General features: G+C 53.1%; 1 protein-coding gene across 1 annotated transcript in view; it reads right to left on the minus strand.

The window, feature by feature from the left end:
• The window catches only part of rcbtb2 (regulator of chromosome condensation (RCC1) and BTB (POZ) domain containing protein 2), a 32,943-nt gene that overhangs the window by 2,656 nt on the left and 5,619 nt on the right, over positions 1 to 24,668 (minus strand). The window contains exons 3-7 of the mRNA XM_038960992.1: positions 22,043 to 22,193; positions 21,637 to 21,803; positions 9,622 to 9,780; positions 6,114 to 6,221; positions 5,158 to 5,300 (exon numbers count right to left, since the gene is read on the minus strand). Coding sequence (XP_038816920.1) covers positions 5,158 to 5,300; positions 6,114 to 6,221; positions 9,622 to 9,780; positions 21,637 to 21,803; positions 22,043 to 22,193 — 728 coding nt within the window. The remainder of the gene's footprint in view (positions 1 to 5,157; positions 5,301 to 6,113; positions 6,222 to 9,621; positions 9,781 to 21,636; positions 21,804 to 22,042; positions 22,194 to 24,668) is intronic.

The raw sequence follows: 24,668 nt of genomic DNA on the forward strand, positions 1-24,668 counted from the left end.
CCTTCCAGGGGTTCCTCACCCCGACCTAAACCCTTCCAGAGGTTCCTCACCCCGACCTAAACCCTTCCAGGGGTTCCTCACCCCGACCTAAACCCTTCCAGGGGTTCCTCACCCCGACCTAAACCCTTCCAGGGGTTCCTCACCCCGACCTAAACCCTTCCAGGGGTTCCTCACCCCGACCTAAACCCTTCCAGGGGTTCCTCACCCCGACCTAAACCCTTCCAGAGTTCCTCACCCCGACCTAAACCCTTCCAGGGGTTCCTCACCCCGACCTAAACCCTTCCAGGGGTTCCTCACCCCGACCTAAACCCTTCCAGGGGTTCCTCACCCCGACCTAAACCCTTCCAGGGGTTCCTCACCCCGACCTAAACCCTTCCAGGGGTTCCTCACCCCGACCTAAACCCTTCCAGGGGTTCCTCACCCCGACCTAAACCCTTCCAGGGGTTCCTCACCCCGACCTAAACCCTTCCAGGGGTTCCTCACCCCGACCTAAACCCTTCCAGGGGTTCCTCACCCCGACCTAAACCCTTCCAGGGGTTCCTCACCCCGACCTAAACCCTTCCAGGGGTTCCTCACCCCGACCTAAACCCTTCCAGGGGTTCCTCACCCCGACCTAAACCCTTCCAGGGGTTTTCACCCCAACCTAAACCCTTCCAGAGTTCCTCACCCCAACCTAAACCCTTCCAGGGTTCCTCACCCCAACCTAAACCCTTCCAGGGTTCCACACCCCAACCTAAACCCTTCCAGGGTTCCTCACCCCGACCTAAACCCTTCCAGGGTTCCTCACCCCGACCTAAACCCTTCCAGGGGTTCCTCACCCCGACCTAAACCCTTCCAGGGTTCCTCACCCCAACCTAAACCCTTCCAGAGTTCCTCACCCCGACCTAAACCCTTCCAGAGTTCCTCACCCCAACCTAAACCCTTCCAGGGGTTCCTCACCCCAACCTAAACCCTTCTAGGGTTCCTCACCCCGACCTAAACCCTTCCAGGGGTTTTCACCCCGACCTAAACCCTTCCAGGGTTCCTCACCCCAACCTAAACCCTTCCAGAGTTCCTCACCTCAACCTAAACCCTTCCAGGGGTTTTCACCCCAACCTAAACCCTTCCAGGGTTCCTCACCCCGACCTAAACCCTTCCAGAGTTCCTCACCCCGACCTAAACCCTTCCAGAGTTCCTCACCCCAACCTAAACCCTTCCAGAGTTCCTCAACCCAACCTAAACCCTTCCAGAGTTCCTCACCCCGACCTAAACCCTTCCAGGGTTCCTCACCCCGACCTAAACCCTTCCAGAGTTCCTCAACCCGACCTAAACCCTTCCAGAGTTCCTCACCCCAACCTAAACCCTTCCAGGTGTTTTCACCCCAACCTAAACCCTTCCAGGTGTTTTCACCCCAACCTAAACCCTTCCAGGTGTTTTCACCCCAACCTAAACCCTTCCAGGGTTTTTTCACAGGAAAGATCTTTGCCAAAATACTGAAGTGACTCTAGCCCTGTTTATACCTGGTTCTAACTAGCGTCCTTTGTCCTGATTTTGTCCATACTCTGATTGTGGCCACATTTGAAGGCCGGTGTAGATAATCAAAAGACACATAGTGATGTAATTACCTCCAGAGGGTAGTCTTTGATGTAATTACCTCCAGAGGGTAGTCTTTGATGTAATTACCTCCAGAGGGTAGTCAGACACGCATTGTGTCTGGATATCTTACAAGTGTAGACAGATCTGGACAGAGAGAACATTTAAATCGTCATTATCCCGCCCTCTAAAATCATTGGCTGGTGGCACCATTATCCCGCCCTCTAAAATCATTGGCTGGTGGCACCATTATCCCGCCCTCTAAAATCATTGGCTGGTGGCACCATTATCCCGCCCCCTAAAATCATTGGCTGGTGGCACCATTATCCCGCCCTCTAAAATCATTGGCTGGTGGCACCATTATCCCGCCCTCTAAAATCATTGGCTGGTAGCACCATTATCCCGCCCTCTAAAATCATTGGCTGGTAGCACCATTATCCCGCCCTCTAAAATCATTGGCTGGTAGCACCATTATCCCGCCCTCTAAAATCATTGGCTGGTGGCACCATTATCCCGCCCTCTAAAATCATTGGCTGGTGGCACCATTATCCCGCCCTCTAAAATCATTGGCTGGTGGCACCATTATCCCGCCCTCTAAAATCATTGGCTGGTAGCACCATTATCCCGCCCTCTAAAATCATTGGCTGGTGGCACCATTATCCCGCCCTCTAAAATCATTGGCTGGTAGCACCATTATCCCGCCCTCTAAAATCATTGGCTGGTGGCACCATTGACTGATTACATCACTATGTTTCTTAGAATAAATCAATATTTTGAAAGAGTAGCTGTGAAATCATTTGAACAAAAGGAACCAGGAAATCTGGTCACAATGCAGACGTCTGGAAATGTGGGCACATTCAGAATGTGGACAAGATCAGGACAAAGGAGGCAAGTTAGAACAAGGTATAAACGGGGCTATTGCCAATGAATGGTATGCCACCACTAGTATCAGTATGGGGAAGATGAGACCAAAAGAACACACTAGCGACACCTACATACAAATGAGTTTCTTCATTTCATTTGACAAGGTGAGATTCCAATCCAGGACCTGGGTTTAACATGTCACACAAGAACAGATCTCTTTGCGGCGTATAACAAGCACTACTTCCACTAAAGTTGTATGGGCGTCAATGCGTAGGCTATTGTCTATGGCAGTTCCATTAACAAACCTACACCAGGATAATGCTGTGGAGCGGCGTGTGATACCAGAAAGATATGAAGGTATGGACCTCTAGATATCGCCCAAGACTACCTGGTGGCTGTCCTACCCTGGAGGCTGTCCTACCCTGGAGGCAGTCCTACCCTGGGGGCTGTCCTACCCTGGGGGCTGTCCTACCCTGGTGGCTGTCCTACCCTGGGACCTGGAGGCTGTCCTACCCTGGGGGCTGTCCTACCCTGGAGGCTGTCCTACCCTGGGGGCTGTCCTACCCTGGGGGCTGTCCTACCCTGGGACCTGGAGGCCGTCCTACCCTGGTGGCGGTCCTACCCTGGGACCTGGGGGCCGTCCTACCCTGGGGGCTGTCCTACCCTGGGGGCTGTCCTACCCTGGGGGCTGTCCTACCCTGGGGGCTGTCCTACCCTGGGGGCTGTCCTACCCTGGGGGCTGTCCTACCCTGGGGGCTGTCCTACCCTGGGACCTGGAGGCTGTCCTACCCTGGGGGCTGTCCTACCCTGGTGGCTGTCCTACCCTGGGGCCCTGGTGGCTGTTCTACCCTGGCCGTCCTACCCTGGAGGCTGTCCTACCCTGGAGGCCGTCCTACCCTGGAGGCCGTCCTACCCTGGAGGCCGTCCTACCCTGGAGGCCGTCCTACCCTGGAGGCCGTCCTACCCTGGAGGCCGTCCTACCCTGGGGCCCTGGTGGCTGTCCTACCCTGGGGGCTGTCCTACCCTGGAGGCCGTCCTACCCTAGAGGCCGTCCTACCCTAGAGGCCGTCCTACCCTGGAGGCCGTCCTACCCTGGAGGCCGTCCTACCCTGGAGGCTGTCCTACCCTGGAGGCTGTCCTACCCTGGAGGCTGTCCTACCCTGGAGGCTGTCCTACCCTGGGACCTGGAGGCCGTCCTACCCTGGGGGCTGTCCTACCCTGGAGGCCGTCCTACCCTGGAGGCAGTCCTACCCTGGTGGCTGTCCTACCCTGGGGCCCTGGTGGCTGTTCTACCCTGGTGGCTGTCCTACCCTGGAGGCCGTCCTACCCTGGGGCCCTGGTGGCTGTCCTACCCTGGAGGCCGTCCTACCCTGGGGGCTGTCCTACCCTGGGGCCCTGGTGGCTGTCCTACCCTGGGGCCCTGGTGGCTGTCCTACCCTGGAGGCTGTCCTACCCTGGAGGCCGTTACCCTGGGGCCCTGGTGGCTGTCCTACCCTGGGACCTGGAGGCCGTCCTACCCTGGGGCTGTTCTACCCTGGGGCCCTGGGGGCTGTCCTACCCTGGGACCTGGAGGCTGTCCTACCCTGGAGGCTGTCCTACCCTGGGACCTGGAGGCTGTCCTACCCTGGAGGCTGTCCTACCCTGGAGGCCGTCCTACCCTGGGGCCCTGGTGGCTGTCCTACCCTGGAGGCCGTCCTACCCTGGGGGCTGTCCTACCCTGGGGCCCTGGTGGCTGTCCTACCCTGGGGCCCTGGTGGCTGTCCTACCCTGGTGGCTGTCCTACCCTGGAGGCCGTTACCCTGGGGCCCTGGTGGCTGTCCTACCCTGGGACCTGGAGGCCGTCCTACCCTGGGGCTGTTCTACCCTGGGGCCCTGGGGGCTGTCCTACCCTGGGACCCTGGAGGCTGTCCTACCCTGGAGGCTGTCCTACCCTGGGACCTGGAGGCTGTCCTACCCTGGAGGCTGTCCTACCCTGGAGGCTGTCCTACCCTGGGGGCTGTCCTACCCTGGGGGCTGTCCTACCCTGGGACCTGGAGGCCGTCCTACCCTGGGGGCTGTCCTACCCTGGAAGCTGTCCTACCCTGGGACCTGGAGGCCGTCCTACCCTGGGGGCTGTCCTACCCTGGAGGCTGTCCTACCCTGGGACCTGGTGGCTGTCCTACCCTGGAGGCTGTCCTACCCTGGGACCTGGAGGCCGTCCTACCCTGGGGGCTGTCCTACCCTGGGACCTGGTGGCTGTCCTACCCTGGGACCTGGAGGCTGTCCTACCCTGGAGGCTGTCCTACCCTGGAGGCTGTCCTACCCTGGAGGCTGTCCTACCCTGGGGGCTGTCCTACCCTGGGGGCTGTCCTACCCTGGGGGCTGTCCTACCCTGGGACCTGGGGGCTGTCCTACCCTGGAGGCTGTCCTACCCTGGAGGCTGTCCTACCCTGGAGGCTGTCCTACCCTGGAGGCTGTCCTACCCTGGAGGCTGTCCTACCCTGGAGGCCGTCCTACCCTGGGACCTGGTGGCTGTCCTACCCTGGGACCTGGAGGCTGTACTACCCTGGAGGCTGTCCTACCCTGGAGGCTGTCCTACCCTGGGGGCCTGGAGGCCTATCCTACCCTGGGGCCCTAGAGGCCTGCCCTACCCCGGGGCCCTAGAGGCCTGTTCTACCCCGGGGCCCTAGAGGCCCGTCCTACCCCGGAGGACCAGTCCTACCCCGGAACAGAGGAACTCACCTCTCCTTGTCTGTGTTGATGAGTGTGGGGACAGCCTGGTTACTCTTGTTGCCTGTCCCCAGCTGCCCGTAAGAGTTGGCCCCCCAAGCGTAAATAAAGCCCTCGTCTGTCAGCGCCAGCGTATGGGCGTAGCCACAAGTAACCTGCACGGCACAGGCAAACAGGAAGTTAATATTCAGACCTTCCTATGACATTACCCTGTGTCTTCCTACCTGCACAACCAACCATGAGTCCCACACAGAGCTAACAGAGTAGGTTTGGGTTGACGCCTCACCTGTGTAATGTTGACGCCTCACCTGTGTAATGTTGACGCCTCACCTGTGTAATGTTGACGCCTCACCTGTGTAATGTTGACGCCTCCCCTGTGTAATGTTGACGCCTCCCCTGTGTAATGTTGACGCCTCCCCTGTGTAATGTTGACGCCTCCCCTGTGTAATGTTGACGCCTCCCCTGTGTAATGTTGACGCCTCCCCTGTGTAATGTTGACGCCTCCCCTGTGTAATGTTGACGCCTCCCCTGTGTAATGTTGGCGCCTCACCTGTGTAATGTTGGCGCCTCACCTGTGTAATGTTGGCGCCTCACCTGTGTAATGTTGGCGCCTCACCTGTGTAATGTTGGCGCCTCACCTGTGTAATGTTGGCGCCTCACCTGTGTAATGTTGACGCTTCACCTGTGTAATGTTGACGCCTCACCTGTGTAATGTTGACGCCTCACCTGTGTAATGTTGACGCCTCACCTGTGTAATGTTGACGCCTCACCTGTGTAATGTTGACGCCTCACCTGTGTAATGTTGACGCCTCACCTGTGTAATGTTGACGCCTCACCTGTGTAATGTTGACGCCTCACCTGTGTAATGTTGACGCCTCACCTGTGTAATGTTGACGCCTCACCTGTGTAATGTTGACGCCTCACCTGTGTAATGTTGACGCCTCACCTGTGTAATGTTGACTCCTCACCTGTATAATGTTGACTCCCTGTAGAGCTGCGATCCTACACGGGGTCTGCTGGTTCCCATTGTTGCCCAGACCAAGTTGCCCGTTACAGTTATAGCCCCAACCATAGGTCTGCAAACAGATCGCAGATTACAGTCCTACAGATAGCAACAGGACAGGGTTGTAGTCCTACAGATAGCAACAGGACAGGGTTGTAGTCCTACAGATAGCAACAGGACAGGGTTACAGTCCTACAGATAGCAACAGGACAGGGTTGTAGTCCTACAGATAGCAACAGGACAGGGTTGTAGTCCTACAGATAGCAACAGGACAGGGTTGTAGTCCTACAGATAGCAACAGGACAGGGTTGTAGTCCTACAGATAGCAACAGGACAGGGTTGTAGTCCTACAGATAGCAACAGGACAGGGTTACAGTCCCACAGATAGCAACAGGACAGGGTTACAGTCCTACAGATAGCAACAGGACAGGGTTACAGTCCTACAGATAGCAACAGGACAGGGTTGTAGTCCTACAGGTTACAGTCCTACAGATAGCAACAGGACAGGGTTGTAGTCCTACAGATAGCAACAGGACAGGGTTGTAGTCCTACAGATAGCAACAGGACAGGGTTGTAGTCCTACAGATAGCAACAAGACAGGGTTACAGTCCTACAGATAGCAACAGGACAGGGTTACAGTCCTACAGATAGCAACAGGACAGGGTTGTAGTCCTACAGATAGCAACAGGACAGGGTTTTAGTCCTACAGATAGCAACAGGACAGGGTTGTAGTCCTACAGATAGCAACAGGACAGGGTTACAGTCCTACAGATAGCAACAGGACAGGGTTACAGTCCTACAGATAGCAACAGGACAGGGTTGTAGTCCTACAGATAGCAACAGGACAGGGTTGTAGTCCTACAGATAGCAACAGGACAGGGTTGTAGTCCTACAGATAGCAACAGGACAGGGTTGTAGTCCTACAGATAGCAACAGGACAGGGTTGTAGTCCTACAGATAGCAACAGGACAGGGTTGTAGTCCTACAGATAGCAACAGGACAGGGTTGTAGTCCTACAGATAGCAACAGGACAGGGTTGTAGTCCTACAGATAGCAACAGGACAGGGTTGTAGTCCTACAGATAGCAACAGGACAGGGTTGTAGTCCTACAGATAGCAACAGGACAGGGTTGTAGTCCTACAGATAGCAACAGGACAGGGTTACAGTCCTACAGATAGCAACAGGACAGGGTTACAGTCCTACAGATAGCAACAGGACAGGGTTGTAGTCCTACAGATAGCAACAGGACAGGGTTGTAGTCCTACAGATAGCAACAGGACAGGGTTGTAGTCCTACAGATAGCAACAGGACAGGGTTGTAGTCCTACAGATAGCAACAGGACAGGGTTGTAGTCCTACAGATAGCAACAGGACAGGGTTACAGTCCCACAGATAGCAACAGGACAGGGTTACAGTCCTACAGATAGCAACAGGACAGGGTTACAGTCCTACAGATAGCAACAGGACAGGGTTACAGTCCTACAGATAGCAACAGGACAGGGTTGTAGTCCTACAGATAGCAACAGGACAGGGTTGTAGTCCTACAGATAGCAACAGGACAGGGTTGTAGTCCTACAGATAGCAACAAGACAGGGTTGTAGTCCTACAGATAGCAACAGGACAGGGTTACAGTCCTACAGATAGCAACAGGACAGGGTTACAGTCCTACAGATAGCAACAGGACAGGGTTTTAGTCCTACAGATAGCAACAGGACAGGGTTGTAGTCCTACAGATAGCAACAGGACAGGGTTGTAGTCCTACAGATAGCAACAGGACAGGGTTGTAGTCCTACAGATAGCAACAGGACAGGGTTGTAGTCCTACAGATAGCAACAGGACAGGGTTGTAGTCCCACAGATAGCAACAGGACAGGGTTGTAGTCCTACAGATAGCAACAGGACAGGGTTACAGTCCTACAGATAGCAACAGGACAGGGTTACAGTCCTACAGATAGCAACAGGACAGGGTTGTAGTCCTACAGATAGCAACAGGACAGGGTTGTAGTCCTACAGATAGCAACAGGACAGGGTTGTAGTCCTACAGATAGCAACAGGACAGGGTTGTAGTCCTACAGATAGCAACAGGACAGGGTTGTAGTCCTACAGATAGCAACAAGACAGGGTTGTAGTCCTACAGATAGCAACAGGACAGGGTTACAGTCCTACAGATAGCAACAGGACAGGGTTGTAGTCCTACAGATAGCAACAGGACAGGGTTACAGTCCTACAGATAGCAACAGGACAGGGTTGTAGTCCTACAGATAGCAACAGGACAGGGTTGTAGTCCTACAGATAGCAACAAGACAGGGTTGTAGTCCTACAGATAGCAACAGGACAGGGTTACAGTCCTACAGATAGCAACAGGACAGGGTTGTAGTCCTACAGATAGCAACAGGACAGGGTTGTAGTCCTACAGATAGCAACAGGACAGGGTTGTAGTCCTACAGATAGCAACAGGACAGGGTTGTAGTCCTACAGATAGCAACAGGACAGGGTTACAGTCCTACAGATAGCAACAGGACAGGGTTACAGTCCTACAGATAGCAACAGGACAGGGTTGTAGTCCTACAGATAGCAACAGGACAGGGTTTTAGTCCTACAGATAGCAACAGGACAGGGTTGTAGTCCTACAGATAGCAACAGGACAGGGTTGTAGTCCTACAGATAGCAACAGGACAGGGTTACAGTCCTACAGATAGCAACAGGACAGGGTTGTAGTCCTACAGATAGCAACAGGACAGGGTTACAGTCCTACAGATAGCAACAGGACAGGGTTTTAGTCCTACAGATAGCAACAGGACAGGGTTTTAGTCCTACAGATAGCAACAGGACAGGGTTGTAGTCCTACAGATAGCAACAGGACAGGGTTGTAGTCCTACAGATAGCAACAAGACAGGGTTGTAGTCCTACAGATAGCAACAGGACAGGGTTACAGTCCTACAGATAGCAACAGGACAGGGTTTTAGTCCTACAGATAGCAACAGGACAGGGTTGTAGTCCTACAGATAGCAACAGGACAGGGTTGTAGTCCTACAGATAGCAACAGGACAGGGTTGTAGTCCTACAGATAGCAACAGGACAGGGTTGTAGTCCTACAGATAGCAACAGGACAGGGTTGTAGTCCTACAGATAGTGGTTGTAGTCCTACAACCACAGATAGTGGTTGTAGTCCTACAGATCTTCATTGGATGCATCACCAGTCTTCTACGCTCAAAAGCACAAATGATAATTTTTGGACAGCTATTATATTTACTGTCTTTTACACTTCTACACTGCAGCTGAATCAATAGTCGATTATGAACACAGACTCTTCTGCTACGACTTCATCAACTACCGATCAACCGCATCGATTTCTTACGTTGCGCAACGGTTCCAGCCTCTTTCTTTCCGCCATTCAGACAAACTAGGCCTTGACGACTCCAACATGACCGTATAAAATACTTGTTGTATTAAGGATCTACTTAAATATCCTTACCTCTCCATTGTCCAGCACAGCCATGGAACAGAGCTGACCACAGGCGATATTAACCACTACTTTGTTCTGCAGGCAGCTGCTGACCCGGCGCGGCGTGGGCTGGTTGGCCGTCGACCCTGACCCCACCTGGCCAGAGTTGTTGTAACCCCATGCAAACACCTTGGGGGGGGGGGGGGGGGGGGGGGGGGGATGTCAGAGGGGAAAGGTTAAAAAGGTCACAGAACCAGGAAGTTCACAACAAAAACAGAACATTTAAGAACAGATGCACACTGTATGTACATATCTACCTAAATTACCTCAACCCCTTGCTGGGGAACGTAACAGGGTGTACTGAGTCGATGTGCAAGAAAACCAAAAATTGTTGTTCAAACAGAAGCTGTGTTCACAATGGCAGTTTGAAAATAAAGGAGAGCCGCACACTCTAGGAGCTCAGATGCAAAAAATATTTAATTTACCAACGTTTCGACAGGCAAGCTGTCTTCATCAGGGTACAATCACAAACACTGTGGGATGACTCGTTTATATAGTGTCAAGACACACAGGTGTCTATAAACATGGCCAAGAGTGGCCTAATATCATTGGTTAATTTCTCAAATATTAAAATGGCATAGAAAGAGCAGCATACAATAAATACAAATGGATAGCATACGATCATAGACTCACTTAAGACCACACAAGCCTACAAACAACCACAATGGCAAAGTCACAACAATCACAAGAATGGCTTCAGATCAAAGTCCACGTTGAGACCGAAGGGAGCAAGGGTCTTTAAGTTAAAGATCCAGGCAGCCTCTCGTTTTAACAATAAATTATCAAGGTCACCCCCTCTCCTAGGGAGGGTGACATGTTCGATGCCAATATAACGCAGAGATGAAATCGAGTGGCCTGCCTCCAAAAAGTGGGCCGCAACTGGGTAGGTCAAGTTTTTGCACCTAATGGTGCTACGATGCTCTGAGATACGTACTTTTAATTCACGCTTTGTTTTACCCACATAATTTTTACCACAAGGACAAGTTATAAGATAAATAACTGCCTGCCTTTGTGGAGCACGTAATAACACCTTTGATTGGGATCGATTTCCCTGATTGTGGGTGTTTGGAGGCAGGCCACTCGATTTCATCTCTGCGTTATATTGGCATCGAACATGTCACCCTCCCTAGGAGAGGGGGTGACCTTGATAATTTATTGTTAAAACGAGAGGCTGCCTGGATCTTAATTAGAGTTACCAGCCTCAGAAATTGCAGCCCAAATAAATGCTTCACGGGGTTCAAGTAACAGACGCATCTCAACGGCCTTCATGGCCGAATTGCTGTAAAGAAACCACTACTAAAGGACATCAATAAGAAGAAGGGACTTGCTTGAGACAAGAAACACGAGCAATGAACATTAGACCGATGGAAATCTATCCTTTGGTCTGATGAGTCCAAATTGGAGATTTTGGGTTCCAACCGCAGTGTCTTTTTGAGATGCAGAGTAGGTGAACGGATGATCTCTGCATGTGTGGTTCCCACCGTGAAGCATGGAGGAGGTGGTGTGATGGTGCTTTGCTGGTGACACTGTCTGTAATTTATTTAGAATTCAAGGCACACTTAACCAGCATGTCTACCACAGCATTCTGCAGCGATACGCCATCCCATCTGGTTTGGGCTTAGTGGGACTATCATTTGTTTTTCAAAAGGACAATGACCCAACACACCTCCAGACTGTGTAAGGGCTATTTGACCAAGAAGGAGAGTGATGGAGTGCAGCATCAGATGACCTAGCATCCACAATCACCCGACCTCAACCCAATTGAGATGGTTTGGAATGAGTTGGACCACAGAGTGAAGGAAAAGCAGCCAACAAGTGCTCCATTGTTAATTGAAATGCATTCCAGGTGACTATCCCATGAAGCTGGTTGAGAGAATGCCAAGAGTGTGCTAAGCTGTCATCAAGGCAAAGATTGGCTACTTTGAAGAGTCTCAAATATAAAATATATATTTTTTACTACATGATTCCATATGAGTTATTTCATAGTTTTGATGTCTTCACTATTATTCTACAATGTAGAAAATAGTAAAAATAAAGAAAAACCCTTAAAAGAGTAGGTGTGTCCAATCTTTTGACAGGTACTGTACATCCACCTCCTTCTCGTTGAAAGGCGGTACAAGCCGGCTGTTCCGACCGATATCAAACTCTACTCATGGTGCAGGGTGGCATGACTGGATACTGAGTGCTTTGAGATCTCTCTCTTAATTGGACAGTCTTGTTCTTACGCTGCATGTTCATCTGGTCTTTCCCTGTGCTCCTCCAGCTGTAACTTGTTGCTCCAGCTCTGCCTTCAGTTCTACCTCCCTCAGCCGCACGTCTACGGGACTCAGCCCACCGCCCGTAGCACCATTTATCAGCCTCTCTCTGCCTTCAGTTCTACCTCCCTCAGCCGCACGTCTACGGGACTCAGCCCACCGCCCGTAGCACCATTTATCAGCCTCTCTCTGCCTTCAGTTCTACCTCCCTCAGCCGCACGTCTACGGGACTCAGCCCACCGCCCGTAGCACCATTTATCAGCCTCTCTCTGCCTTCAGTTCTACCTCCCTCAGCCGCACGTCTACGGGACTCAGCCCACCGCCCGTAGCACCATTTATCAGCCTCTCTCTGCCTTCAGTTCTACCTCCCTCAGCCGCACGTCTACGGGACTCAGCCCACCGCCCGTAGCACCATTTATCAGCCTCTCTCTGCCTTCAGTTCTACCTCCCTCAGCCGCACGTCTACGGGACTCAGCCCACCGCCCGTAGCACCATTTATCAGCCTCTCTCTGCCTTCAGTTCTACCTCCCTCAGCCGCACGTCTACGGGACTCAGCCCACCGCCCGTAGCACCATTTATCAGCCTCTCTCTGCCTTCAGTTCTACCTCCCTCAGCCGCACGTCTACGGGACTCAGCCCACCGCCCGTAGCACCATTTATCAGCCTCTCTCTGCCTTCAGTTCTACCTCCCTCAGCCGCACGTCTACGGGACTCAGCCCACCGCCCGTAGCACCATTTATCAGCCTCTCTCTGCGAGAGCATTATTAAAAGAGTATTGAGCAACACTTTTTTTTTTAAATTTATGTTACCACTTTTTCTCCCCAATTTTGTGGTATCCAATTGGTACCGTCTTGTCTCATCGCTGCAACTCCCGTACGGACTCGGGAGAGGCGAAGGTCGAGAGCTGTGCGTCCTCCGAAACACAACCCAACCAAGCCGCACTGCTTCTTGACACAGTAGCCGCTTAACCCGGAAGCCAGCCACACCAATGTGTCAGAGGAAACACCGTACACCTGCGCCCAGCCCGCCACAGGAGTCGCTAGAGTGCGATGGGACAAGGACATCCCTGTCCGGCCAAACCCTCCCCTAACCCGGACGACACTGGGCCAATTGTGCGCCGCCCCATAAGTCGCCCGGTCGCGGCCGGCTGCGACAGAGCCTGGACACGAACCAGGATCTCTAGTGGCACAGCTAACACTGCGATGCAGTGCGTTAGACCACTGAGACAGAGCCTGGACTCGACCCAGGATCTCTAGTGGCACAGCTAGCACTGCGATGTAGAACCTTAGACCACTGAGACAGAGCCTGGACTCGAACCAGGATCTCTAGTGGCACAGCTAGCACTGTGATGTAGAACCTTAGACCACTGAGACAGAGCCTGGGCTCTAACCAGGATCTCTAGTGGCACAACTAGCACTGCGATGTAGAACCTCAGACCACTGAGACAGAGCCTGGACTCGATCTCTAGTGGCACAGCTAGCACTGCGATGTAGAACCTCAGACCACTGAGACAGAGCCTGGACTCGATCTCTAGTGGCACAGCTAGCACTGTGATGTAGAACCTCAGACCACTGAGACAGAGCCTGGACTAGAACCAGGATCTCTAGTGGCACAGCTAACACTGCGATGCAGTGCCTTAGACCACTGAGACAGAGCCTGGACTCTAACCAGGATCTCTAGTGGCACAGCTAGCACTGCGATGTAGAACCTTAGACCACTGAGACAGAGCCTGGGCTCTAACCAGGATCTCTAGTGGCACAACTAGCACTGCGATGTAGAACCTCAGACCACTGAGACAGAGCCTGGACTCGATCTCTAGTGGCACAGCTAGCACTGTGATGCAGAACCTTAGACCACTGAGACAGAGCCTGGGCTCGATCTCTAGTGGCACAGCTAGCACTGTGATGTAGAACCTCAGACCACTGAGACAGAGCCTGGACTAGAACCAGGATCTCTAGTGGCACAGCTAGCACTGTGATGTAGAACCTTAGACCACTGAGACAGAGACTGGACTCTAACCCAGGATCTCTAGTGGCACAGCTAGCACTGTGATGCAGTGTCTTAGACCACTGAGACAGAGACTGGACTCTAACCCAGGATCTCTAGTGGCACAGCTAGCACTGCGATGTAGAACCTTAGACCACTGAGACAGAGCCTGGACTCAAACCAGGATCTCTAGTGGCACAGCTAGCACTGTCATGCAGAACCTTAGACCACTGAGACAGAGCCTGGACTCGAACCAGGATCTCTAGTGGCACAGCTAGCACTGTGATGCAGAACCTCAGACCACTGAGACAGAGCCTGGACTCTAACCCAGGATCTCTAGTGGCACAGCTAGCACTGTGATGCAGAACCTCAGACCACTGAGACAGAGCCTGGACTCTAACCCAGGATCTCTAGTGGCACAGCTAGCACTGCGATGCAGTGCCTTAGACCACTGAGACAGAGCCTGGACTCTAACCAGGATCTCTAGTGGCACAGCTAGCACTGTGATGCAGAACCTTAGACCACTGAGACAGAGCCTGGGCTCTAACCAGGATCTCTAGTGGCACAGCTAGCACTGTGATGCAGAACCTTAGACCACTGAGACAGAGCCTGGGCTCGAACCCAGGATCTCTGGTGACACAGCTAGCACTGCGATGCAGTGCCTTAGACCACTGAGACAGAGCCTGGGCTCGAACCCAGAATCTCTGGTGACACAGCTAGCACTGCGATGCAGTGCCTTAGACCACTGAGACAGAGCCTGGACTCGAACCAGGATCTCTGGTGGCACAGCTAGCACTGTGATGTAGAACCTTAGACCACTGAGACAGAGCCTGGGCTCTAACCAGGATCTCTAGTGGCACAGCTAGCACTGCGATGCAGAGCCTTAGACCACTGAGACAGAGCCTGGGCTCTAACCAGGATCTCTAGTGGCACAGCTAGCACTGCGATGTAGAACCTTAGACCACTGAGACAGAGCCTGGGCTCTAACCAGGATCTCTAGTGGCACAGCTAGCACTGTGATGCAGAACCTTAGACCACTGAGACAGAGCCTGGGCTCTAACCAGGATCTCTAGTGGCACAGCTAGCACTGTGATGCAGAACCTTAGACCACTGAGACAGAGCCTGGGCTCTAACCAGGATCTCTAGTGGCACAACTAGCACTGTGATGTAGAACCTTAGACCACTGAGACAGAGCCTGGGCTCTAACCAGGATCTCTAGTGGCACAGCTAGCACTGTGATGTAGAACCTTAGACCACTGAGACAGAGCCTGGACTCTAACCAGGATCTCTAGTGGCACAGCTAGCACTGTGATGTAGAACCTTAGACCACTGAGACAGAGCCTGGACTCGATCTCTAGTGGCACAGCTAGCACTGTGATGCAGAACCTTAGACCACTGAGACAGAGCCTGGACTCTAACCAGGATCTCTAGTGGCACAGCTAGCACTGTGATGTAGAACCTTAGACCACTGAGACAGAGCCTGGACTCTAACCAGGATCTCTAGTGGCACAGCTAGCACTGTGATGCAGAACCTTAGACCACTGAGACAGAGCCTGGACTCTAACCAGGATCTCTAGTGGCACAGCTAGCACTGTGATGCAGAACCTTAGACCACTGAGACAGAGCCTGGACTCTAACCCAGGATCTCTAGTGGCACAGCTAGCACTGCGATGCAGTGCCTTAGACCTCTGAGACAGAGCCTGGACTCTAACGAGGATCTCTAGTGGCACAGCTAGCACTGTGATGCAGTGTCTTAGACCTCTGAGACAGAGCCTGGACTCTAACGAGGATCTCTAGTGGCACAGCTAGCACTGTGATGCAGTGTCTTAGACCTCTGAGACAGAGCCTGGACTCTAACCCAGGATCTCTAGTGGCACAGCTAGCACTGCGATGCAGAACCTTAGACCACTGAGACAGAGCCTGGGCTCTAACCAGGATCTCTAGTGGCACAGCTAACACTGTGATGTAGAACCTCAGACCACTGAGACAGAGCCTGGGCTCTAACCAGGATCTCTAGTGGCACAGCTAGCACTGTGATGCAGAACCTTAGACCACTGAGACAGAGCCTGGGCTCTAACCAGGATCTCTAGTGGCACAGCTAGCACTGTGATGCAGAACCTTAGACCACTGAGACAGAGCCTGGGCTCTAACCAGGATCTCTAGTGGCACAGCTAACACTGTGATGCAGAACCTTAGACCACTGAGACAGAGCCTGGGCTCTAACCAGGATCTCTAGTGGCACAGCTAGCACTGCGATGCAGAGCCTTAGACCACTGAGACAGAGCCTGGGCTCTAACCCAGGATCTCTAGTGGCACAGTTAGCACTGCGATGCAGTGCCTTAGACCACTGAGACAGAGCCTGGACTCTAACCAGGATCTCTAGTGGCACAGCTAGCACTGTGATGTAGAACCTTAGACCACTGAGACAGAGCCTGGGCTCTAACCAGGATCTCTAGTGGCACAGCTAGCACTGCGATGCAGAGCCTTAGACCACTGAGACAGAGCCTGGGCTCTAACCAGGATCTCTAGTGGCACAGCTAGCACTGCGATGTAGAACCTTAGACCACTGAGACAGAGCCTGGGCTCTAACCAGGATCTCTAGTGGCACAGCTAGCACTGTGATGCAGAACCTTAGACCACTGAGACAGAGCCTGGGCTCTAACCAGGATCTCTAGTGGCACAGCTAGCACTGCGATGTAGAACCTTAGACCACTGAGACAGAGCCTGGACTCTAACCAGGATCTCTAGTGGCACAGCTAGCACTGTGATGTAGAACCTTAGACCACTGAGACAGAGCCTGGACTCTAACCAGGATCTCTAGTGGCACAGCTAGCACTGTGATGTAGAACCTTAGACCACTGAGACAGAGCCTGGACTCGATCTCTAGTGGCACAGCTAGCACTGTGATGCAGAACCTTAGACCACTGAGACAGAGCCTGGGCTCTAACCAGGATCTCTAGTGGCACAGCTAGCACTGCGATGTAGAACCTTAGACCACTGAGACAGAGCCTGGACTCTAACCAGGATCTCTAGTGGCACAGCTAGCACTGTGATGTAGAACCTTAGACCACTGAGACAGAGCCTGGGCTCTAACCAGGATCTCTAGTGGCACAGCTAGCACTGTGATGCAGAACCTTAGACCACTGAGACAGAGCCTGGGCTCTAACCAGGATCTCTAGTGGCACAGCTAACACTGTGATGTAGAACCTCAGACCACTGAGACAGAGCCTGGGCTCTAACCAGGATCTCTAGTGGCACAGCTAGCACTGTGATGTAGAACCTTAGACCACTGAGACAGAGCCTGGGCTCTAACCAGGATCTCTAGTGGCACAGCTAACACTGTGATGTAGAACCTCAGACCACTGAGACAGAGCCTGGGCTCTAACCAGGATCTCTAGTGGCACAGCTAGCACTGTGATGCAGAACCTTAGACCACTGAGACAGAGCCTGGGCTCTAACCAGGATCTCTAGTGGCACAGCTAGCACTGTGATGTAGAACCTTAGACCACTGAGACAGAGCCTGGGCTCTAACCAGGATCTCTAGTGGCACAGCTAGCACTGTGATGCAGAACCTTAGACCACTGAGACAGAGCCTGGGCTCTAACCAGGATCTCTAGTGGCACAGCTAACACTGTGATGTAGAACCTCAGACCACTGAGACAGAGCCTGGGCTCTAACCAGGATCTCTAGTGGCACAGCTAGCACTGTGATGCAGAACCTTAGACCACTGAGACAGAGCCTGGACTCAAACCAGGATCTCTAGTGGCACAGCTAGCACTGTGATGCAGAACCTTAGACCACTGAGACAGAGCCTGGACTCTAACCAGGATCTCTAGTGGCACAGCTAGCACTGTGATGTAGAACCTTAGACCACTGAGACAGAGCCTGGGCTCTAACCAGGATCTCTAGTGGCACAGCTAGCACTGTGATGTAGAACCTTAGATCACTGAGACAGAGCCTGGACTCTAACCAGGATCTCTAGTGGCACAGCTAGCACTGTGATGTAGAACCTTAGACCACTGAGACAGAGCCTGGGCTCTAACCAGGATCTCTAGTGGCACAGCTAGCACTGTGATGTAGAACCTTAGACCACTGAGACAGAGCCTGGACTCTAACCAGGATCTCTAGTGGCACAACTAGCACTGTGATGTAGAACCTTAGACCACTGAGACAGAGCCTGGACTCTAACCAGGATCTCTAGTGGCACAGCTAGCACTGTGATGCAGAACCTTAGACCACTGAGACAGAGCCTGGGCTCTAACCAGGATCTCTAGTGGCACAGCTAGCACTGTGATGTAGAACCTTAGACCACTGAGACAGAGCCTGGGCTCTAACCAGGATCTCTAGTGGCACAGCTAGCACTGTGATGCAGAACCTTAGACCACTGAGACAGAGCCTGGACTCTAACCCAGGATCTCTAGTGGCACAGCTAGCACTGCGATGTAGAACCTTAGACCACTGAGACAGAGCCTGGACTCTAACCCAGGATCTCTAGTGGCACAGCTAGCACTGTGATGTAGAACCTTAGACCACTGAGACAGAGCCTGGACTCTAACCAGGATCTCTAGTGGCACAGCTAGCACTGTGATGCAGAACCTTAGACCACTGAGACAGAGCCTGGGCTCTAACCAGGATCTCTAGTGGCACAGCTAGCACTGTGATGCAGAACCTTAGACCACTGAGACAGAGCCTGGACTAGAACCAGGATCTGTAGTGGCACAGCTAGCACTGCGATGCAGTGCCTTAGACCACTGAGACAGAGCCTGGGCTCTAACCAGGATCTCTAGTGGCACAGCTAGCACTGTGATGCAGTGCCTTAGAGCCTGGGCTCTAACCAGGATCTCTAGTGGCACAGCTAGCACTGTGATGTAGAACCTTAGACCACTGAGACAGAGCCTGGACTCTAACCAGGATCTCTAGTGGCACAGCTAACACTTACTGCGTAAGGATCGCTAGATGCCTCTGATGCCATAATGCATTGCAATGAGCAGATTTGCCTTCGTACATTTATCTAGCATCTCCCATGTAGGGTTTTCCACAAATGCTTCAAACTTGGTTTAATGTTTATTAACCTGTGTGTATATTTAATATAATCCCAATGGTGGATGTCAGTGACAAACTCTACCAGAAAAGTGTATTTTGAACATTCAAATAGCTTGGCACAGCAGAGCTCCAGAGTAGGAGATTAGAGCGACTGCCACACTCATGGGAAACAAGATCCCCGGACGAGCCCCCATTTTATTACCAAAATATTGTCACTCAAACAGACTCGTGGGGTTTTGTCCACTGAAAGTTGACTAGCAACAACAACTGGGACCTAAAAGACACCCACCATGAGACCCACTACATTTACCCAAGAAGAGGCAAATAAAAGAAAAACCGACAACAAACGTAAAAACAGGAAGTAAACCTAAAAGTGGAGCAAAACGAAAACAGGAAAGATCAGACAATGGATTGTTTTTCTACAAATCAAATAAGGGAGCGCCAACTGAAGGTGTTAACCCTCCACATCTCTCAAGACCTCTGGTTTGCTGGGCCAGCCACTCTCAATAACACTGCCTACAGCCACGTCATTATCCCCTCCCCGCCTACAGCCACATCATTATCCCCTCCCTGTCTACAGCCACGTCATTATCCCCTCCCTGCCTACAGCCACGTCATTATCCCCTCCCTGCCCACAGCCACGTCATTATCCCCTCCCTGCCCACAGCCACGTCATTATCCCCTCCCTGCCCACAGCCACGTCGTTATCCCCTCCCTGTCCACAGCCACGTCGTTATCCCCTCCGTCCACAGCCACGTCGTTATCCCCTCCCTGCCCACAGCCACGTCGTTATCCCCTCCCTGCCCACAGCCACGTCGTTATCCCCTCCCTGCCCACAGCCACGTCGTTATCCCCTCCCTGCCCACAGCCACGTCGTTATCCCCTCCCTGCCCACAGCCACGTCGTTATCCCCTCCCTGCCCACAGCCACGTCGTTATCCCCTCCCTGCCCACAGCCACGTCGTTATCCCCTCCCTGCCCACAGCCACGTCGTTATCCCCTCCCTGCCCACAGCCACGTCGTTATCCCCTCCCTGCCCACAGCCACGTCGTTATCCCCTCCCTGCCCACTGCCACGTCGTTATCCCCTCCCCGCCCACAGCCACGTCGTTATCCCCTCCCCGCCCACAGCCACGTCGTTATCCCCTCCCCGTCCACAGCCACGTCGTTATCCCCTCCCCGTCCACAGCCACGTCGTTATCCCCTCCGTCCACAGCCACGTCGTTATCCCCTCCGTCCACAGCCACGTCGTTATCCCCTCCCTGCCTACAGCCACGTCGTTATCCCCTCCCTGCCCACAGCCACGTCGTTATCCCCTCCCTGCCCACAGCCACGTCGTTATCCCCTCCCTGCCCACAGCCACGTCGTTATCCCCTCCCTGCCCACAGCCACGTCGTTATCCCCTCCCTGCCCACAGCCACGTCGTTATCCCCTCCCTGCCCACAGCCACGTCATTATCCCCTCCCTGCCCACAGCCACGTCATTATCCCCTCCCTGCCCACAGCCACGTCATTATCCCCTCCCTGCCCACAGCCACGTCATTATCCCCTCCCTGCCCACAGCCACGTCATTATCCCCTCCCTGCCCACAGCCACGTCATTATCCCCTCCCTGCCCACAGCCACGTCATTATCCCCTCCCTGCCCACAGCCACGTCATTATCCCCTCCCTGCCCACAGCCACGTCATTATCCCCTCCCTGCCCACAGCCACGTCATTATCCCCTCCCTGCCCACAGCCACGTCATTATCCCCTCCCTGCCCACAGCCACGTCATTATCCCCTCCCTGCCCACAGCCACGTCATTATCCCCTCCCTGCCCACAGCCACGTCGTTATCCCCTCCCTGCCCACAGCCACGTCGTTATCCCCTCCCTGCCCACAGCCACGTCGTTATCCCCTCCCTGCCCACAGTCGTTATCCCCTCCCTGCCCACAGCCACGTCGTTATCCCCTCCCTGCCTACAGCCACGTCGTTATCCCCTCCCTGTCTACAGCCACGTCGTTATCCCCTCCCTGCCTACAGCCACGTCGTTATCCCCTCCCTGCCTACAGCCACGTCGTTATCCCCTCCCTGTCTACAGCCACGTCGTTATCCCCTCCCTGTCTACAGCCACGTCGTTATCCCCTCCCTGTCTACAGCCACGTCGTTATCCCCTCCCTGTCTACAGCCACGTCGTTATCCCCTCCCTGTCTACAGCCACGTCATTATCCCCTCCCTGTCTACAGCCACGTCATTATCCCCTCCCTGTCTACAGCCACGTCATTATCCCCTCCCTGCCCACAGCCACGGCATTATCCCCTCCCTGCCCACAGCCACGTCATTATCCCCTCCCTGCCCACAGCCACGTCATTATCCCCTCCCTGCCCACAGCCACGTCATTATCCCCTCCCTGCCCACAGCCACGTCATTATCCCCTCCCTGCCCACAGCCACGTCATTATCCCCTCCCTGTCTACAGCCACGTCATTATCCCCTCCCTGCCTACAGCCACGTCATTATCCCCTCCCTGCCTACAGCCACGTCATTATCCCCTCCCTGTCTACAGCCACGTCATTATCCCCTCCCTGTCTACAGCCACGTCGTTATCCCCTCCCTGCCTACAGCCACGTCGTTATCCCCTCCCTGTATGTACACACACACACCTCTGGGCCCTGATCAAAAGTGGTGCACTATAAGAAATAGGGTGCAATTTGAGAAGCATCCTACCTCTCCGTCGGTAGTGAGGGCGATGGTGTGGTGAGAGCCACAGGCCACCTCCGTCACCCTCTTGTTGAGCAGGTTAGTGGAGACCTGGGCTGGGGTCAAGCCGTGGTTGGTGGTCCCATTGCCCAGCTGGCTGTAGCCGTTGTGTCCCCAGGCAAACACCTCTCCATCTACCACAGCACATATAATAGATTGATTTGATTTAGTTGACAAATATCCACATTTATTAGGTCAGAATTAAACCACTTTGTAAGAAATAACCTCAATCCAATGTCTGCCTTCTACTGGGTAAAAATTGGGAAAATACTAAATCTATTTATTGACAGAAAAACATTTTTTTTTAAATATGGAATCCTACTTTAACAAGCAACAAAATGTACCAAACATGATTTAGACTGTCTCATCTCACCGGCAGTAGCGATGACTACATGTGGTCCTGTTCCGTAGCTCAGAGAGACTATCTTCTTCCCACATAGCACGTCGATCCTGCGGGGCTCTATGGTACTCTGCAGGTCCCCCAGACCCAGACAGCCACTACAGTTGGTGCCCAGGGCAAACACCTGTACAATGACAAGCAAAACAGCTTGCCTGAGCCCCAAATTACAACCTATTTCCTATAGAGTACACAAATTTTGACCAGAGCCCATATGACTCAGCTTCTTTTCTATGAGTTTTAAAAAAATAGGGATGGGGGGGGGGATACCTAGTCAGTTGTAAAACTGAATGCATCTTCCACATTCGATGCCCGGGGAACAGTGGGTTAACTGCCTTGCTCAGGGCCCGGGGAACAGTGGGTTAACTGCCTTGCTCAGGGCCCGGGGAACAGTGGGTTAACTGCCTTGCTCAGGGCCCGGGGAACAGTGGGTTAACTGCCTTGCTCAGGGCCCGGGGAACAGTGGGTTAACTGCCTTGCTCAGGGCCCGGGGAACAGTGGGTTAACTGCCTTGCTCAGGGCCCGGGGAACAGTGGGTTAACTGCCTTGCTCAGGGCCCGGGGAACAGTGGGTTAACTGCCTTGCTCAGGGCCCAGGGAACAGTGGGTTAACTGCCTTGCTCAGGGCCCGGGGAACAGTGGGTTAACTGCCTTGCTCAGGCCCCGGGGAACAGTGGGTTAACTGCCTTGCTCAGGCCCCGGGGAACAGTGGGTTAACTGCCTTGCTCAGGGCCCGGGGAACAGTGGGTTAACTGCCTTGCTCAGGCCCCGGGGAACAGTGGGTTAACTGCCTTGCTCAGGGCCCGGGGAACAGTGGGTTAACTGCCTTGCTCAGGGCCCGGGGAACAGTGGGTTAACTTCCTTGCTCAGGGCCCGGGGAACAGTGGGTTAACTGCCTTGCTCAGGGCCCGGGGAACAGTGGGTTAACTGCCTTGCTCAGGGCCCGGGGAACAGTGGGTTAACTGCCTTGCTCAGGGCCCGGGGAACAGTGGGTTAACTGCCTTGCTCAGGGCCCGGGGAACAGTGGGTTAACTGCCTTGCTCAGGGCCCGGGGAACAGTGGGTTAACTGCCTTGCTCAGGGCCTGGGGAACAGTGGGTTAACTGCCTTGCTCAGGGCCCGGGGAACAGTGGGTTAACTGCCTTGCTCAGGGCCCGGGGAACAGTGGGTTAACTGCCTTGCTCAGGGGCAAGAATGATAGTAAAACTATATAGGCATGTTGTCGTCACATAACAGCTTCTTATCGTGTTATTTCCATGATAAACATCTAGGGCCCGTTTCCTGGGTAATCCTATTCTTGAACTAAAAAGCACACATGGAGAATTTTTTGAAAGACCTTAGAATTTGTATTTATTATGGATCCCAACACACCGTATGCCCTCGGGCCCCTACTCCACATATACAGTACTAAATCCATGTGTAAATCCATGTGTACAGTGCGTATGTTATCGTGTGTTTGTGTCTCTGCCTATGTTTGTGTTTCTTCAGTCGCCACTGTTCCATAAGGTGTATTTTTATCTGTTTTTTAAATCTAAATTCTACTGCTGCATCAGTTACTTGATGTGGAATAGAGTTCCATGTAGTCATGGCTCTATGTAGTACTGTGAGCCTCCCATAGTCTGTTCTGGACTTGGGCACTGTGAAGAGACCTCTGGTGGCATGTCTTGTGGGGTATGCGTTGGTGTCCGAGCTGTGTGCCAGTAGTTTAGACAGACAGCTCGGTGTATTCAACATGTCAATACCTCTCATAAATAAAAGTAGTGATGAAATCAATCTCTCCTCCACTTTGAGCCAGGAGAGATTGACATGCATATTATTAATGTTAGCTGTCTGTGTTCATCCAAGGGCCAGACGTGCTGCCCTGTTCTTTTCTGTGGCACCTGACCACATGACTGAGCAGTAGTCCAGGTGGAACAAAACTAGGGCCTGTAGGACCTGCCTTGTTGATAGTGTTGTTAAGGTAGAAACTAGGGCCTGTAGGACCTGCCTTGTTGATAGTGTTGTTAAGAAGGTAGATACTAGGGCCTGTAGGACCTGCCTTGTTGATAGTGTTGTTAAGAAGGTAGAAACTAGGGCCTGTAGGACCTGCCTTGTTGATAGTGTTGTTAAGAAGGTAGAAACTAGGGCCTGTAGGACCTGCCTTGTTGATAGTGTTGTTAAGAAGGTAGAAACTAGGGCCTGTAGGACCTGCCTTGTTGATAGTGTTGTTAAGAAGGTAGAAACTAGGGCCTGTAGGACCTGCCTTGTTGATAGTGTTGTTAAGAAGGTAGAAACTAGGGCCTGTAGGACCTGCCTTGTTGATAGTGTTGTTAAGAAGGTAGAAACTAGGGCCTGTAGGACCTGCCTTTTTTTTTTATCGCCTTTTTCTCCCCAATTTCGTGGTATCCAATTAGTAGTAGTTACTGTCTTGTCTCATCGCTGCAACTCCCGTACGGACTCGGGAGAGGCGAAGGTCGAGAGCCATGCGTCCTCCGAAACACAACCCAACCAAGCCGCACTGCTTCTTGACACAACGCACATCCAACCCGGAAGCCAGCCGCACCAATGTGTCAGAGGAGACACCGTACACCTAGCGACCTGGTCAGCGTGCACTGCGCCCGGCCC

The sequence above is a fragment of the Salvelinus namaycush genome, chromosome 23 (genome assembly GCF_016432855.1).
Source record: "Salvelinus namaycush isolate Seneca chromosome 23, SaNama_1.0, whole genome shotgun sequence".
Taxonomy (NCBI): Eukaryota; Metazoa; Chordata; class Actinopteri; order Salmoniformes; family Salmonidae; genus Salvelinus; species Salvelinus namaycush.